A 14,676-nucleotide genomic window follows, 5' to 3' on the forward strand; every position below is an offset into this window, starting at 1 on the left:
ACAAAAGGCAAATAAAATTGACATGGCAAGCCCAACCTGATAGGATCATGTCACCTATAACCAAATCAAACAGGAAAGGATATCAGAACAATGCAATATATGAACAATATGAAACAACATAATAAAAACCTACGAAGCTACTAACGGAATCTGTTTATACAAATAATTTAAACTTATTTTTAAAAGTTTAATTATATTTTTTCTGTACAACTTATAGAATGGCTGAGCTGTGATTTCAATAATGCAATTCATTGTAATAACTGTTAAGAACATAATACTGTTCCATCCTGTGAAATACCAAAAATATTTTAGAAATGTCACATTACATATATTGCACATTATATGATATCAAATAGGGTAATCATGAAAATCTGACCACTGTTGTATTAAATAAACAGGACTAAATAAGACATGCATTAAAAAAGTCACCGTCACAGTTTTTTATTGCATTAAAAAATTCTTGGATTTGCAAAATTGCTGGCACAATAAAGATCCATCAATAGGTAATAAATGCAGATGAGCATTACTGTAAGCTATTAGAGCTTGTTAGCAAGTAGATATTGTAACATTAATGGCAAGGCTTCCTTTGTCAGCAAACAGCTGAGCCATCAAAGTGTCAAAGATCAGGCTATCGTTGGTTGTAATGACTGGGACTGGACTCTCAGTGATGCCTTTTGGGGTGGCCTCCCAGGTTAATCGTCTGCGGTTCCTCTTCAATTCAAGCTGGTACAAGAAGCTTTCTGCCTGCTCAGGCGTCCCGATCAGCAAGACATAGACAAAGAATTGCTGGTGACCCTCGTATTTCTCCTGCTTCTCCAGCACAAGCATGAAGTGGTGATTGAAACATGCCTGTATCATTACCCACTGCACAGCTCCTGGCAAGTGAATGTCAGTAGCTAGAAAGACAATGTGCTCTCCCCACAGTGTGCTGACATTGTTGTGAGTGTGGCTGAGGTGTGGCAGGATGGCACCCAGAGAGCCCTCCCACATGCAGGAGGCTCCAGGACATGGGCAGGAGAACAAGGAGATTTCACATTCAGGCTCGGGTCTTGCTTTCTCTCTGTGATGTAATGCAAGAGGACAACTGGTTGGTAGATACTAGTATTCATTTGGAGAAATAGAAGGAGAAAGGAAAAGAAAATGGGAAGAAAACAAGTTAATATTTCTAATTATTCTTAAAAAATTTGATAAATGAAATTATTATTCACTTTAGAATATGATAGTGAACATATTCTAAAACTGAGTTACTTCTGGATAAATATTTCTATCAAAATAAAGCAATAAAAAACACAAACGAGCCATATATGAGAGCCCAAAAGTTTATTCTACTTCCTATTTTTGACATTCACAAATATGCATTTTTCTGTTCAAACCAACACTGGTTTACAAAGTCAAACAAAAAAAGGAATTTAATGTCAGACAGACTAAGAGTAAATAAAAGCAGTGAACAATGGATTGGTAGATTCCAATTCACTGTTCCCCTCAATATCTTACTCACAATACGATCTACCATAGAAATTAAGTAGAAGAGCATCCCCATGTGGTAGTCAGGGAGAGAGATCTCAAGAGAGATCTGGGCTATTCCTTGGTAGACACCGAGAAATGTTCATCCTATGTGTAAAGCATTTGTTGCTGCTTAGGAATGACATTTTGGAATTAATTTTTTTCCCTGCATTGGAGTAAATAAATCAAGTGAAGTTGTCTGTGGGTAAAACATTTTTTTAATTTCAAGACTTGATAAAAGATGACAAACAGAAAACTGGAACTAATCAGTAAACACCTGCTGTGCGCAATTGGTTGCCTCATTTCACCTACAAAATATAAGCCAATTCATTTTACAATCTATTCTGTGAAGCACTTTGAGACATCTTGAAGATGTGATAAGGGGCTATATCAAATTCAAGGATTATTATGACGAAGGGTCTTGGACCCGAAACGTTGACTCACTTTCTTTCTCCATAGATACTGCCTGACCTGCTAAGTGTTTATCTTTTTGTTTTTGCAAGGATTATTATTATTATCATTATTATGGAGAAATGCATATGGCGTCTTTAGGAGCAGTTGGGTTAGAAATTCTGTTTTTATAAAACATTTTTTGTTAAGACATTACGCACAACACTTTTGTGGACCTCCAAATGAATTACTCGGATACCCTATAAATTTAAAGGTCCTGCAAATAAAAATATCCAGTAAGAAGAGACTTCAGTGAGAAGAAAATTAAGAAATGTTCATCTTTTTTAATATAGTCCATTGCATGCTTGACTGAATTATAGTGTTGGAAATTGCAAACCTCTACCTTTCTGTCCCAAAGTGAAAAACTGCTGTTGGCTTGCACTTAATATATTAAAATATTTTATTCTTTTCTTTTCAAAAACATCCTGCTTTTCCTTTGTATGTTTCACCTTGATATATTGCTCATTCTTTTAAAACTGACTGAATAATTCATGCGTTAACTCAATTTAAAGGTTGACCTAATCAGCAGTAACCAGTGCCATGTCTCATAAACTATCTCCTGCTTTACTTGGCTTTCACAAGATCTCACTCACATATCACAGTGTGATCACCCCTTTGCTCTCCTAGTGGAGGATTTATAAACCACATAAATGACTGGGATATGTATGACATTCTGATTGAAAAATAGCAGTAGAATTGCCATCAATAACAGTAACAGTAACAGTAGTTTTATCAGAGTTTGTCCAAATTTGGGCATTCATCTTTTGAGGGCTAATTGTTAGGGTTTAACGGGTTAATTTCTGAAAATTCTTATGCCTATCAATGAATGGATGTAAAGGTAGAATACTTAATTCGACAGATAATGAGATACCCCCAAAAGAAATTACATGGTGATGAGGTGGTGAAGAATATTGTACATTGCAGTGAAATTAAAATTTTCGATTAAACGCCAATATGCTTGAAAACTTGAGGTTCAATGCAATCAGTGTAATTTTTGGTGAATGTGAATTTTCACAGTTGGGAACTGATTTGATATAGACAGACTCTAATGTTCCCATTATAGCTTCCATCGTGGAGATACAATGTAACCTGTCATGTTTTAAGTGCAGTGGATAGATAACCAACAGCCTAGGGGCAGGGAAGGAGATCATTCATCTTCCTAAACCATTCACACACATCATTACAAACCACTGGGATGTCTACTTTCTGAGCCACAAACTCACTTAATTTTAATTTTTGCATTTTTACGCTTCATTTTTGGACAGCAACCAAGTGACTATTTCAGGAAAAGCATCAAAAGGATTTATAAGTTCAAATGACTGCTGTCCAGCAATTGATTAAAAGCCTGTGACATGTTATACTCAATCATCATTTCTGTTCCTTAATGATTAGCTTTGCATGCCTGAAAAAACTCAATTGTATCATCTTTTAGCCTTTGATATAGTTGTCATGTAGTTTACACGTACAGCTTAAAATGTAGAAATTGTACCAAAAACGATAATTTCTCATTTAGAACATTTCTCCACAAAACCAGATGAAAAATTGAAGAATTATTTATCCCAGGTTCTGCACACCCACAAATGCACTAGATTATAATGTTTCAGAGGCCAGGAGCAACATTAATCTCACAGCAAGAAGGAAACCTAAAAGAAGGAGTAAAGACTAAAAGCTGATAATAAATACAACTATTTATTATCTCCTCAGTATATGTGAGGTATATTGTGTAATTCATTTTAACACGTCAGTTATTTTATATATAAAGAAAACAAATGACCTTCGTATTTATTTCTAGGGTGTTGAGTCTTTTGCATTATTCATGCATTTTCCCTTCAAACATTCCCAAGATGTTTGAATTCACAATCTAAAATACAACAAGGTGCATTTAGTTATGCACTTGAAAAGGTAACCAAAGCTAGTATCCTCACCTTTGCAAATATGAATCTGTTGGATAGTTGTCTAAAAATAGGAGCCAACTGAAGAGCTTGTTATTAACTAACTCCTGGAAATCACCTGGCGTTAATGTCACAGTAGTGAGCTGTATAAACGGCCTTGAACTGACCTATTATCGTAAATGTAAAAACAGCAGTTTTCTAAATTAGATTTGTCACCACAGCATGTACACGTGCTCACGTCTTAAGGGCATGACCCAGGTAAATTTACAAACACAGTAAGTGCATGTAAATTATGCAAAATTAGTCATGCACATTTAGAAAAGCAATGACTGTATCACAAATGCACACTATGATTGCCTTCACTAGAATTTTGGTAATACTGATCGAAAATATATTTTTCTGTAACAGAATGCTTCAACTTCAAATATATGGCTGACATGCTCTTCATTAGTGAGCAGTGTGCGTAAGGCTAATTTCCCTCAAAATCTTTTGCCAGGAAAGACTTCAATTATTTTTCTCCTGAGATCTTTTCCATGACTGATTGATATCCATGTGTCAAAATGAGGAAATTGTCCATTTTTATTATGTAGGATATTGCTCTCAGTTTACTGAGTAAAATGTAATATTATAATAATAATAATAATCCTTGCATTTGATATAGCGCTTTTCACGTCGGGAGGACATCCCAAAGCGCTTCACAGAACACACTGTAAAGTGAATTGACTGTATATTTGTGGGCGAACGCGGCAGCCAATTGCGCACAGCAATGTCCCACAAACAGTCATAGATTGAAAATGACCAATTTATTATTGTTTTTGGTTTTGGAGGGATTATTATTAGGTGTGTGGAGTAAGGAAACTTGCCCAAGGTTTCACCCTCTGCCTGGAATTGAACTCAGGTCTCTCGCTTGCAAAACGAGTGCTCTAACCACTGGGCTACAGGACTCCACAATGCTATCATATTGCAGAGCTGTTTCTCCAGGTGATACATTCATCTGTTTATCATACTTCACTCCAGGCACATGAAAAAGAATATTCAGTTGGATTAATCACTGAGACCTAACTCTGGAATATTGGTAACTTAATTACATTCTTCATAAAACTTAATCCTCTGTAATTTTTAAAATAATAATGAAGCCATCTAATAGTAAAGGAGAGATGGTGTTTGATGAATAGTTTTTGGATGTTATTATCACTTACGATTACTCCCCGAATGCTTTATTTGGAGAATGCGTTCTGTGTTTTTTATATTATATCGCTGTTTTTCAGTTACAATACACTACAGTATATTGCTCTACATCACGATATCCATTGGACAATGTAACTGGTAACAATGTACAGCTCAGTACAGCTGTAAAACAACAACAACAACTTGGATTTATATAGCGTCCTCCACGCCGGACGTGTCTCAGAGCTCTTCACAGTAACAGATCCTGGGACTGAGCCAGGGGGAGGGGGAGGAAAGTGACCAAAGGCTCGGTCGAAAAGAAAGGTCTTCAGCAGAGACCTGAAAATGGGAAGGGAGGGAGCAATATGAAGGGAGTGAGGAAGGCAGTTCCAGAGCCTCGGGGCATAGTGGCTGAAGGCACGGCCGCTGAGGGTGGAGCAAAGGACTTGGGGGAGAAGGAGGAGGCCAGACCCGTAGGAACAAAGGCAACGGGTGCTGTTTTGAGGAGAGAGGAGGTCAGAGAGGTAGGGGGGTGCAGAGGAGTGCAGGGACTTGAATACGAGGGTGAGGATCTTGAAGTCAATCTGCTTTGGGATAGGCAGCCAGTGCAGTCTGGCCAGGACTGGGGTGATCAGGGAGCGGAGTTTCGTGCGCGTGGGAATGCAGGCGGCAGGGTTCTGAATGTTCTGAATGAAACCCAATTCCACTGTTTTGCCCTTCAATCAGTATCTCTGGGGATTATTTGGGCAGGCAGGGTATTTTAACCTGCTGTCTATGCAATGGGGATAAGGAGGGGGTTTGGAGGAACAATGTAGATATGCCCATCTATTGTTGGCATTGGGCCAGAAACAGAGATCAGATTTTGGTCAATTTCTCTGTTCAGTCTTAATGAGTAAATGAGCTTTTAGACTGAACTAGTTCTACAGTAATTGCATCCACACTGAATTGGTGTTAGGGGAGAGGGGTGTGGAGTGGGAGGCTGTCTGTGACAACCTCAGTGGGATGGTTTACAAAAGCTGTGTTCAGGACACCACTAAATGAATTGTAAATCATGTTGCCTCCTCCATGGCCTCCCTAACATTTCTGCTGGAAATTTGCATTTTATTTGTGCATGTAGGCCTGGTGTAATCTGTGAAGGGGTTTATCTTAATTTGGTTGTTTTGGTTATTAAGGGTAAAGACAGGGGTCTATCACACACTAGTTGTAAAAATGCTCAACTTTTCATTAACAAAAATATGACTGCTTTTCGTATTCAATGTGTGTTGTGTGCTGTTTCACAAATCCCATTGTGCTATTTAAGGGGGATGTAATTGACTCTATGGTCCATGGGAGCGAGGTTGTATTATTATCCACAGGTGGGTAACTTTAGTGTTCTTTGGTAGTGTGGGCTGATAATGAGATGTTCTACGTATTAGCAGGAAATCTAAACAAGGAGTCAAGCGGTAGTTGAATGCGTTCTCTAACCACGAGGGAGCATTGTGTTAGAATCTCCAATACATTGAAGATATTCGAATCTAATTTGTGAGATTTGCAAAAGGATTCATAAGTAGCAAATCTTGCAGATACCCAGATATGTGCTAGGCAAGCACTCCACAAATTAACACCGATCTGCTACCAGGTGCCACACGTCTGGTTTAGCCACAGTCCACCTTCCCAGAAGTTGAGATCGGTATTGATGTGCAGAGTTCAGAAAGTTAACCTCAGACACATTCGTGGTACCTGCAGAATTCTCCAATTAAAAATCATTTTGCAAACCTCACACATTAGATCCAAGTGTCCATTTTGGAATCCAAAAGGGACTGAGAAAGTCACTCTGTAAATTCAAGAGCATCCAGGGATGATCTAGAGTCTATTGGCCTCCTGTTTCTTTGGTGGAAAGCAGCAAATCTCCAGTGGAATCTCTGTAGTGTCCTAGTTGAAGTCACTGTGTGGACACTGATGGGAAGGGAACACGTTTTGTTACTCTTTCAGCATACTGTGTCACCCCACAACTCAGACTTTGCTTTGTTCCAATATTTTTTCAAGAAACCCTTCTGAATAATATATTTTTTAATTGTGCTAAACCACCCAGTGCCCAAAGGAGTTTCTTGTTCATTAAGTGATTTGGCCAAGTTCCAAGGTCTGAAATTAATCTGATTTGTTGTAAATTATCAGCATGCTGAGAGGCAGCAGCTGAAGATTGATGTTAGTTCAGCAAACTGAGTAACACTTCGAACTTCCTGCTGTATCAGGACATAAACACGTCTGGCATTGACTCCGGTGATAATCAGACATACCAACACCTCCAGACTACAAAGGGCCACTTCTGGACCTCAACCCTGTTTTGCTTCAGTGATTTTATTAGTATTTTCTCTAATTTTCTTGAGATTTTCTCTCTTTACCCCACATCCCTGATGATGTTGACCACTTTTGAGTGCAATTTCTAAAGCAGATCTGCAATGCCTCACTGCAGTAACCAGTCATCATGTGTGTGAGCCTGGGCAATGAGTGGCGGGAGGAAATTTAACCAAGGTAATCACAGCTAAGTTTAATGTTATTGTCTCGGGCATCCACATGTGTCACATTCACAGCAGGATAACTCAGCAACAATCAACCAGACTGATTCCTTTGTCTTTCAGCTGAAGTACAAACACTTCTTTCCAATGAGTCAAAAGCTCATTTACTATCAGTATTCACCTGGTTAAGCTAATGTTAATTTCTGCAACATATTAAAAGTTTAAGGGCCACAACTCTTCTTAATGGTGCCTGCACTATACACAGTGATTGTCCCATTTTAAGCAGACATTGGGGAATAATCTTCGAGTCATCTTCGCGATGCATAAATGTAAATTCAATAATTATATCATTTGTGGGAATCACGAGAGAGTTTGAAAATAGTGAATCCTGCCTGTATGCATGTGTGTCACCTGTTATCTTGCAGAAACTCTGCCTTGACCCTGATCAAATGCAAAATTGCAAACTCAGTAGTTTGTTAATCCCACAAATAATTTCTCTCCCCCCCACCCCGCCCTGCCCCACGCATCAACAAAATCCATTATATTAGTAGCAAAATAAATTGATCATCTTCAGTGATTGATTTTCGACTGTGGAATGTTAGCCCAAACACAGGGGAGAGCGAGGTGGTGCTTGAGACGATCAGAGCTGCTACGCTAAGGTGCCAGAACTGGTTGGATATGGGATTCCCACACGTACCAGATCTCTGACACATCATGTGGAGGTTGAGGATTTCTTCAGGGGTTGAGAGAACTGGCGGAAGAATCCTCACCAGACACTTCTGTGCATCTCCCTAATGGCTCAGCTGGAGACGATCATTGCCAGAGAGGCCCAGAAGATACTCACTGCTTATTTACATGGCCACGGAGGTGTGTGACAAGGGTAGAATGAAAGGGTGGGGGTGGAATACCAGAGAGGGAAAAAATCTTTCAGCATTAAATATTCATTTTGTTAAAGGGACAGAAAAGTATCAGAGGTGCCAAAAATCTAAAACTAGTAAATTCTAAAACTTGGGGCCAGATTAACCTGAAATCGAATCAACAAAGTGATACAATCAGAATGCAAACATACATGTCAAAGTACAACCATTTAAGGAGCAAGACATAACAGGAAACTTTTTTTTAAAAAAATGATAGTTTAAAAGAGAAATCGTTCTGAAGGGGCCCAGTTAATTTGCAGCTCGTTTCAAAAATCTGATTTGCCTGCTGAATATTCATAATTGTCAGCAACGTTCCTTATTATAACCCTTTGATAGTACATTTTCTACTCTCCTTCATATTGCCATTCTCTTTCTGATCCCCACCCATTCACCCAACACACATGACAGCCTTTTAATGATTTTGAAAGCAGATCTAAATGTCAGCATTCATTAATATTCAGTAATAAAGCACAAAGGGGACAATAACAGTGTGAAAACTGTTTTCCTTCATTTAACAGCAAAATAATGTATAATTTATTTAAAGGCCATATCACTTTAAGATTCCTCCACTCATGTAGCGCAGCGCTGGCTATTGAAAGGTCTCTACTACATTCATGTGTACTTTCATCTGCAATTTGAATTAAATATCTGTCCTATGTATTAACTTTGAAGAATATGTGAAAATTTAAGCAGCTTCAGTCTGGCAGGAACTGTTTGGGCAGACAGCCAACTCCAAGATCTACACTAACGCCCCTTTGTCTGCCCAGTGGGAAGCATGAATTATTGCCCACGCTGTTTAATTGTTCCTCCTCCACAGCCAGGAGAGGTAACAGGCCTCAATTCAACGCAGCTCACATCAGGAGTGAGACACAGCAGGGAAATCAATCCTGTACCATCTTACTCCATCGCACTGAGCAGGGGCACTGAGCTTAGCATTATTTTGCTGCCCTGGCCATTCAATTTTTAACGCATCATTTCATATGAGAATAAAAAATGACACGTGCATGTTGATTGGTTTAGCCCAATCTTGTCCCTGAAGTTAAGCGCATCTTCTGGCGATCGTGTACCTCTAAACTTTCCTACATACGCAATAGCCTCTTTGAATGAAAGGGCTGGATGATTTAACTTAGACACCACCAAGGTAACTCAACAACAAAATTACATTTATAGAGCGCCTTTCACATCGGGAGAACGACTCAATTCCATAGCTTACTGGCCAGGAGCAAAGTTAGACATAGTGATGCAGTGTTAAGTTCTCTCTGTCAGGTAAGGCTGACCAACATGTCAAAGTAGAAATATTATTGGAGCCGGAAATACAAACTCGCGTCTTTTAGTTAAGAGGACTAACGCTTTTAGGTTTTGTTACATTTTACAGATTCTTATTCACAGAACTGTCTCTCTGCACTGCAGAAAGGATTGCTCTTGTTAGCCCTACAGAAAACCTATTACCTCCAGACAAATAATGAACTTTTCTGGGTACTTGAAAAATCCCTGTTAAATTTATATCATTTGCATGGATTTAGAGATTATCAGAACAGTTATTATCTGGAATAACTGCATGAGTGCAGTATTGAGCACCATCATCATTGTAATTCATTACTTAGCAGGACCAATTTGTCAGTTCTGATGAGATATGAGAATTTATTGTAAATGTTCATTGATTAGATTTTGGCTCCTGAAGCTAGGAGATAGAGATTTGATTGAATGCAGATTGTTGCATCTGATTATTTAAACCTCATTTTGTCAAATTCATATTCTTAAAAAAATGAATTGCAATGGAGAGGACGTTAGCTGCTCTTGGGATCCCTGGCTAAATTACGCTTCTCAAAAAAATTGAAAATCTTAGCTGGAGGGTCCACTTCTTTAGCTGTGGATGTCATCTCCCAAAGACACCATCTGTTTGATTGAGGGAAATGATTTCTTTCTGATTTCTCCTTATATTCCTCTGAGGACTAAAGGTCCAGTCAAAAGGTGTTTGCTCATCATTTCACTGGAAAAACAATTTATTAACTGCATTTCTTAACTAAACGAAAGGCATTGCATATGGCAAAGTGTTTTTCTCCTCTATTGACTTTGATTTGGGTACTCATTGATCTGCAATGCATAAGGTATGTACACATTCTACAAATTAATTATTTTGACGAGATGGCACACAAAGCAAATAAAATCTAAAACTGCCTTGACAGAGATCTGGAGTCCTGTAGCTTAGTGGTTAGAGCACTGGCCTCACAAGCGAGAGACTTGGATTTGATTCCTGGCAGGGCAAAATTTGGGGCAAGTTTCCTTATTCTATGCGCCTTTGTTTACCTAGCAGTAAGTAGGAACTTGGTTGTTAGTCTTTTGGCAGATCACTTTTCTGGGGTTAATAGTTCTTCCAAAACAAACTAATAATAATAAATTGGTCATTTCAATCCATGACTGTGTGTGGGACACTGCTGTGCACAATTGACTGCCGCATTTCGACAACAAAATATACACTCAATTCACTTTACAGTATATTCTGTGAAGCGCTTTGAGATGTCTTGAAGAGGTGATAAGGCGCTATATCAAATGTAAGGATTATTATCTCCATGACCATGGAGGCTTTGTTTGATTAAAGCAAACTGTGGCAACAGTCAGAGGAAGAAGCTGAAGAGAAGTTATTATCTGCACTTTGGAAAGTGACAAAAAGATCAAAAAAAGATAAAAGTAGATAGTGGTTGTAAAAAAAATCTATTCCATCTCTGACAGCTCCACTCAGACCCAATCTACGCAGGGTTCCCCGCCCCCAAGGTTTCTCTGCAATTGTATTTATTTTAATTAATGTTGCAGGCAACGGTCTACACAGGCTCACCAAGCTCCACACCCCATACAGACCTCATCCTGTCTCCACTATCTCTGCTCAGACCCAGTCCACACAGCCATTCTCTGTCCAAACCCTCCATTCAGTCTCTGCTCTACTCTGTCCTCCTCTTCATTAGTGATTAAAATGTGCCCACAGCTACCTGTCAGATAGTCCTGTGTGTGCACACCTTTGCCAACAACACCACTCTGTGTTCAGCCCACTAGGAGGTGTTCATGAACACCATAGGATGGGTTCTTCTCAACTGGCCTGTTGCTCCCTCAGATGACACCTATTGATGAGATCTATTAGGAAGAAATAAATTCTTTTTTTGGCCACTTTTCTCCCCTCATCTTATGGTGTTGACTCAACTTAATCCTGCACCAAGCTTCACATCCAGTACAGACTCCTGTCTCCACCATCTCCACTCAGACTCAGTCCACACAGCCCCCACCCACAGTTTCTGGCCTCCCTTCTTAGGTTCCTTAGACTTGGCCCTTCTCTTGTCCCAGCCTCAGCTCCATTCAGTCTCTGCTCCAGGACGTGGCTCTGGATTCACATTTTTTGAGGAATCTTTGAAAACTCTTGGTTACAATGCTGCCTGCAACACTAATTAAAATAAATACAATTCCAGAGAAATCTTCTGTAGTTCTTCTAAATTCAATTAATAACATCAGTGCATCACGACTGGACCATGAAACATAATTATTTTTGTGACTAGAATCAGACACTTAAAGACCAGGAGAGTGAAATTACCAGCAAACCATTCAGACTATTAAAAATTAGGTTTACAATGATAGATGCTGCACTCCTTTAAATGGACATTTATTTAAAAATAATATTCATTCTCATTTTTCACCTTTAAAAAATTTAATAATTATTTTGAAACCCAAATATATCCACAATTCCCTCAAGGAATGTACAAGTTCAGCAGAATAAAAGGGGTGGGGGAAGTGGTAGAGTGTAGGAAAGCTGAATAATTTTCATCATCAATACCAGAGCTTTTAAGCCCTGAAATGCTGTTAATGTCACAATTCATTTATTGATTCATTCTTCGTGCTAGAAACACAAAAACATGTCAGTGATCTTTTGTTCAAATTAATACAGTAGATATAATGGAACAGTCAGAGGGAATCCTAATGAGTATCAATAGACTTGTTGAAATTTAAGTTTTAATTCTCTGCACTGCAAAACCCAACCCAATAAAGAAAAGCAACCAAAATATGAAGTAACTTGGTATTACTAGTAATTCTTCACTACTTTCATTTTGTTTGAGAGAAAACTCATTTTAAAAACGTTTGACATAATGGAAAAGATCAGATTTGTCTTAATTGTATTATTTGATGTGCTATGCACTCGGCACATGTACAAAACTGTACTTTAAAGCTATTATGCTCTTTTCCATTTTAAAGAATATTACCTCCCCTTTAACTTGTCCCTGTTGAGGAGTAACCAGATATCTGCTTCCAATGTTTTGCTGATGTTGCAATGACCTAGTCTCTGGAATACGTATGAGAGCAACATAGGTTGAATCACTCTGCATTTTGTTTTAGTTCTCACCCGCTCAGTGCGTTCTTATAATATATAATAGTAATAATCCTTGCATTTGGTATAGTGCCTTATCACCTCTTCGAGACGTCTCAAAGTACTTCACAGAATATGCTGTAAAGTGAATTAATTGACTGTGTATTTTGTGGGTGAAATGCAGCAGCCAATTGTGCACAGCATTGTCCCACATCAGTCATGGGTTGAATGGCTAAATTATTATTTTTTAAAACAAATTACCCCAGAAAAGTGATTTGCCAATCGACTGACAATGTTTAGCCCTGCTGGGAATCAAATCTGAGTCCTCTTGCTTGCGAGGTGAGTGCTCTAACCACTAAGCTACAGGACTCCACAGACTTATGACTTTGTGAGAGAGGGAACTCATTGTGTGGTGAATCATAACCATATATTCCCATCCAACCATACAGCAAAGTGGCTTGCTAGTCACTGATGCACTCATTTAAAATAGAAGAATTGCTGCATTATTTTGTTTTTGAAAATTAAACTTGCAAACAAAATTACACAATTTGGTGGGAAAATGGAAAAAAAATGTTCTCAAAGAAATACAACAACAAAAACTAAACAAGGAATAGGAAGTTTATTTCTAGCAGAAACAAAATGCGTTGATAATGATATGTAATAGTCAATATCCTTTTATTTCTCTTTCCTTCCCTGACAAAACTACAGCGAATGTTAAAAGTTACGAAAGGTGCTAAAGAAAAAGTGTTTAAAATCTGAATTTTTTTATTATTTGTGACCATCTACATTAAACATATCAGCTTGTTTGACATGCTTGCTTACTATTTTTCATCCTTCAAAACAGGTCTTACTGTGCAAATTTCCAAATTTTGCAAACTAAAAAGACTTTTTATACTTTACAGGTATCCTGTATGTTGTCATACATAGAGAAGTAGTTTTGATAAGAATGGATACATATTTCAATATATTTTTCTGAAAGGTAAAGCAATCTTTTTTTCTTATTCTCTCAGAGTGAAGCGATCTGTCTAGTAATACAATAATAGTGGCTCACACTGTGATGTGATACAGTGTGCTTTAGGGGAATATTGTCACTGTGACCTCCAGATGCCTTTCTGCTGTTTCAGATTCTGAGGTCAGCTAAGAATAGCAATTTGCTTCAAGTCAGAATAATCAGGAATTTCTCTTACACATTGAACCGAGCAACAACGAAAATGCACATAGAGAATTCTTCATATGGCTGAATGAAAGACAAGAAGTGATTTCTGTCACAAAGCAGTAAGTAGATTGCATGCACAGTTTCCAGAAATTTTAGTTGCAACCGTGTGCTTGGACTTACCTTAAGGCTTCGAGTAGGACGCACGACACAAACAAGTTGGACAGCAGCTGAAAAAGCTGTTCTTGCCTTGTGGTACTGATACCTGAAGTGCATAAGGTCTAATACAAACCCAAAGCAGTGTGTAAAGAAAAGCATCACAACTTCTGCTTGTTACAACAATATTTTAAAAATCTTCAGCCTAGCAGAAGGAGCCTGACGAAAACTGGAGGAGGAGGAGAAGAGTTTATCCAGCTTTGTAAGTTCTGAGATTCCTTCTCAACACAAAAAGGTTGGAGTCTTGCAGGGAGTGCAACAGCCAATGGAAAGAACAGCAATGTTATCCTCAAGGGCCACAGATATCCAATAACAAATAACTCCCCCTCCCACTACCACCACACACACACCGATGAACGGAATCAGTGGAAAAGGCATTGATAAATACTCCTGAGCACCACAGATATGCCTGTAAGTTGCAATTATAATCGAGCTGCAGTGTTGTTCTGACATATCTTTGTTAGTGACTTGGATTTATTTCAGAAAGACATTTTTAAAAAACAGTGGAAGGAAAGGCGTAGCATAAAAATGATTTGCA

The 14,676-nt window shown here is 38.4% G+C and overlaps 1 protein-coding gene across 1 annotated transcript; it reads right to left on the reverse strand.

The window, feature by feature from the left end:
* Positions 1-546: 546 nt before the first annotated feature.
* Positions 547-14,282, reverse strand: LOC103177532 (E3 ubiquitin-protein ligase SIAH2). The gene is made up of 2 exons (XM_007891739.1): positions 14,106-14,282; positions 547-1,098 (listed from the first exon to the last, which is right to left on the reverse strand). The coding sequence occupies exons 1-2, from the start codon at positions 14,238-14,240 to the stop codon at positions 547-549; spliced, it is 687 nt and encodes a 228-aa protein (XP_007889930.1). The 5' UTR covers positions 14,241-14,282.
* Between the last annotated feature and the right edge of the window lie 394 nt (positions 14,283-14,676).

Source organism: Callorhinchus milii, unplaced genomic scaffold (genome assembly GCF_018977255.1).
Source record: "Callorhinchus milii isolate IMCB2004 unplaced genomic scaffold, IMCB_Cmil_1.0 Scaffold4, whole genome shotgun sequence".
Taxonomy (NCBI): domain Eukaryota; kingdom Metazoa; phylum Chordata; class Chondrichthyes; order Chimaeriformes; family Callorhinchidae; genus Callorhinchus; species Callorhinchus milii.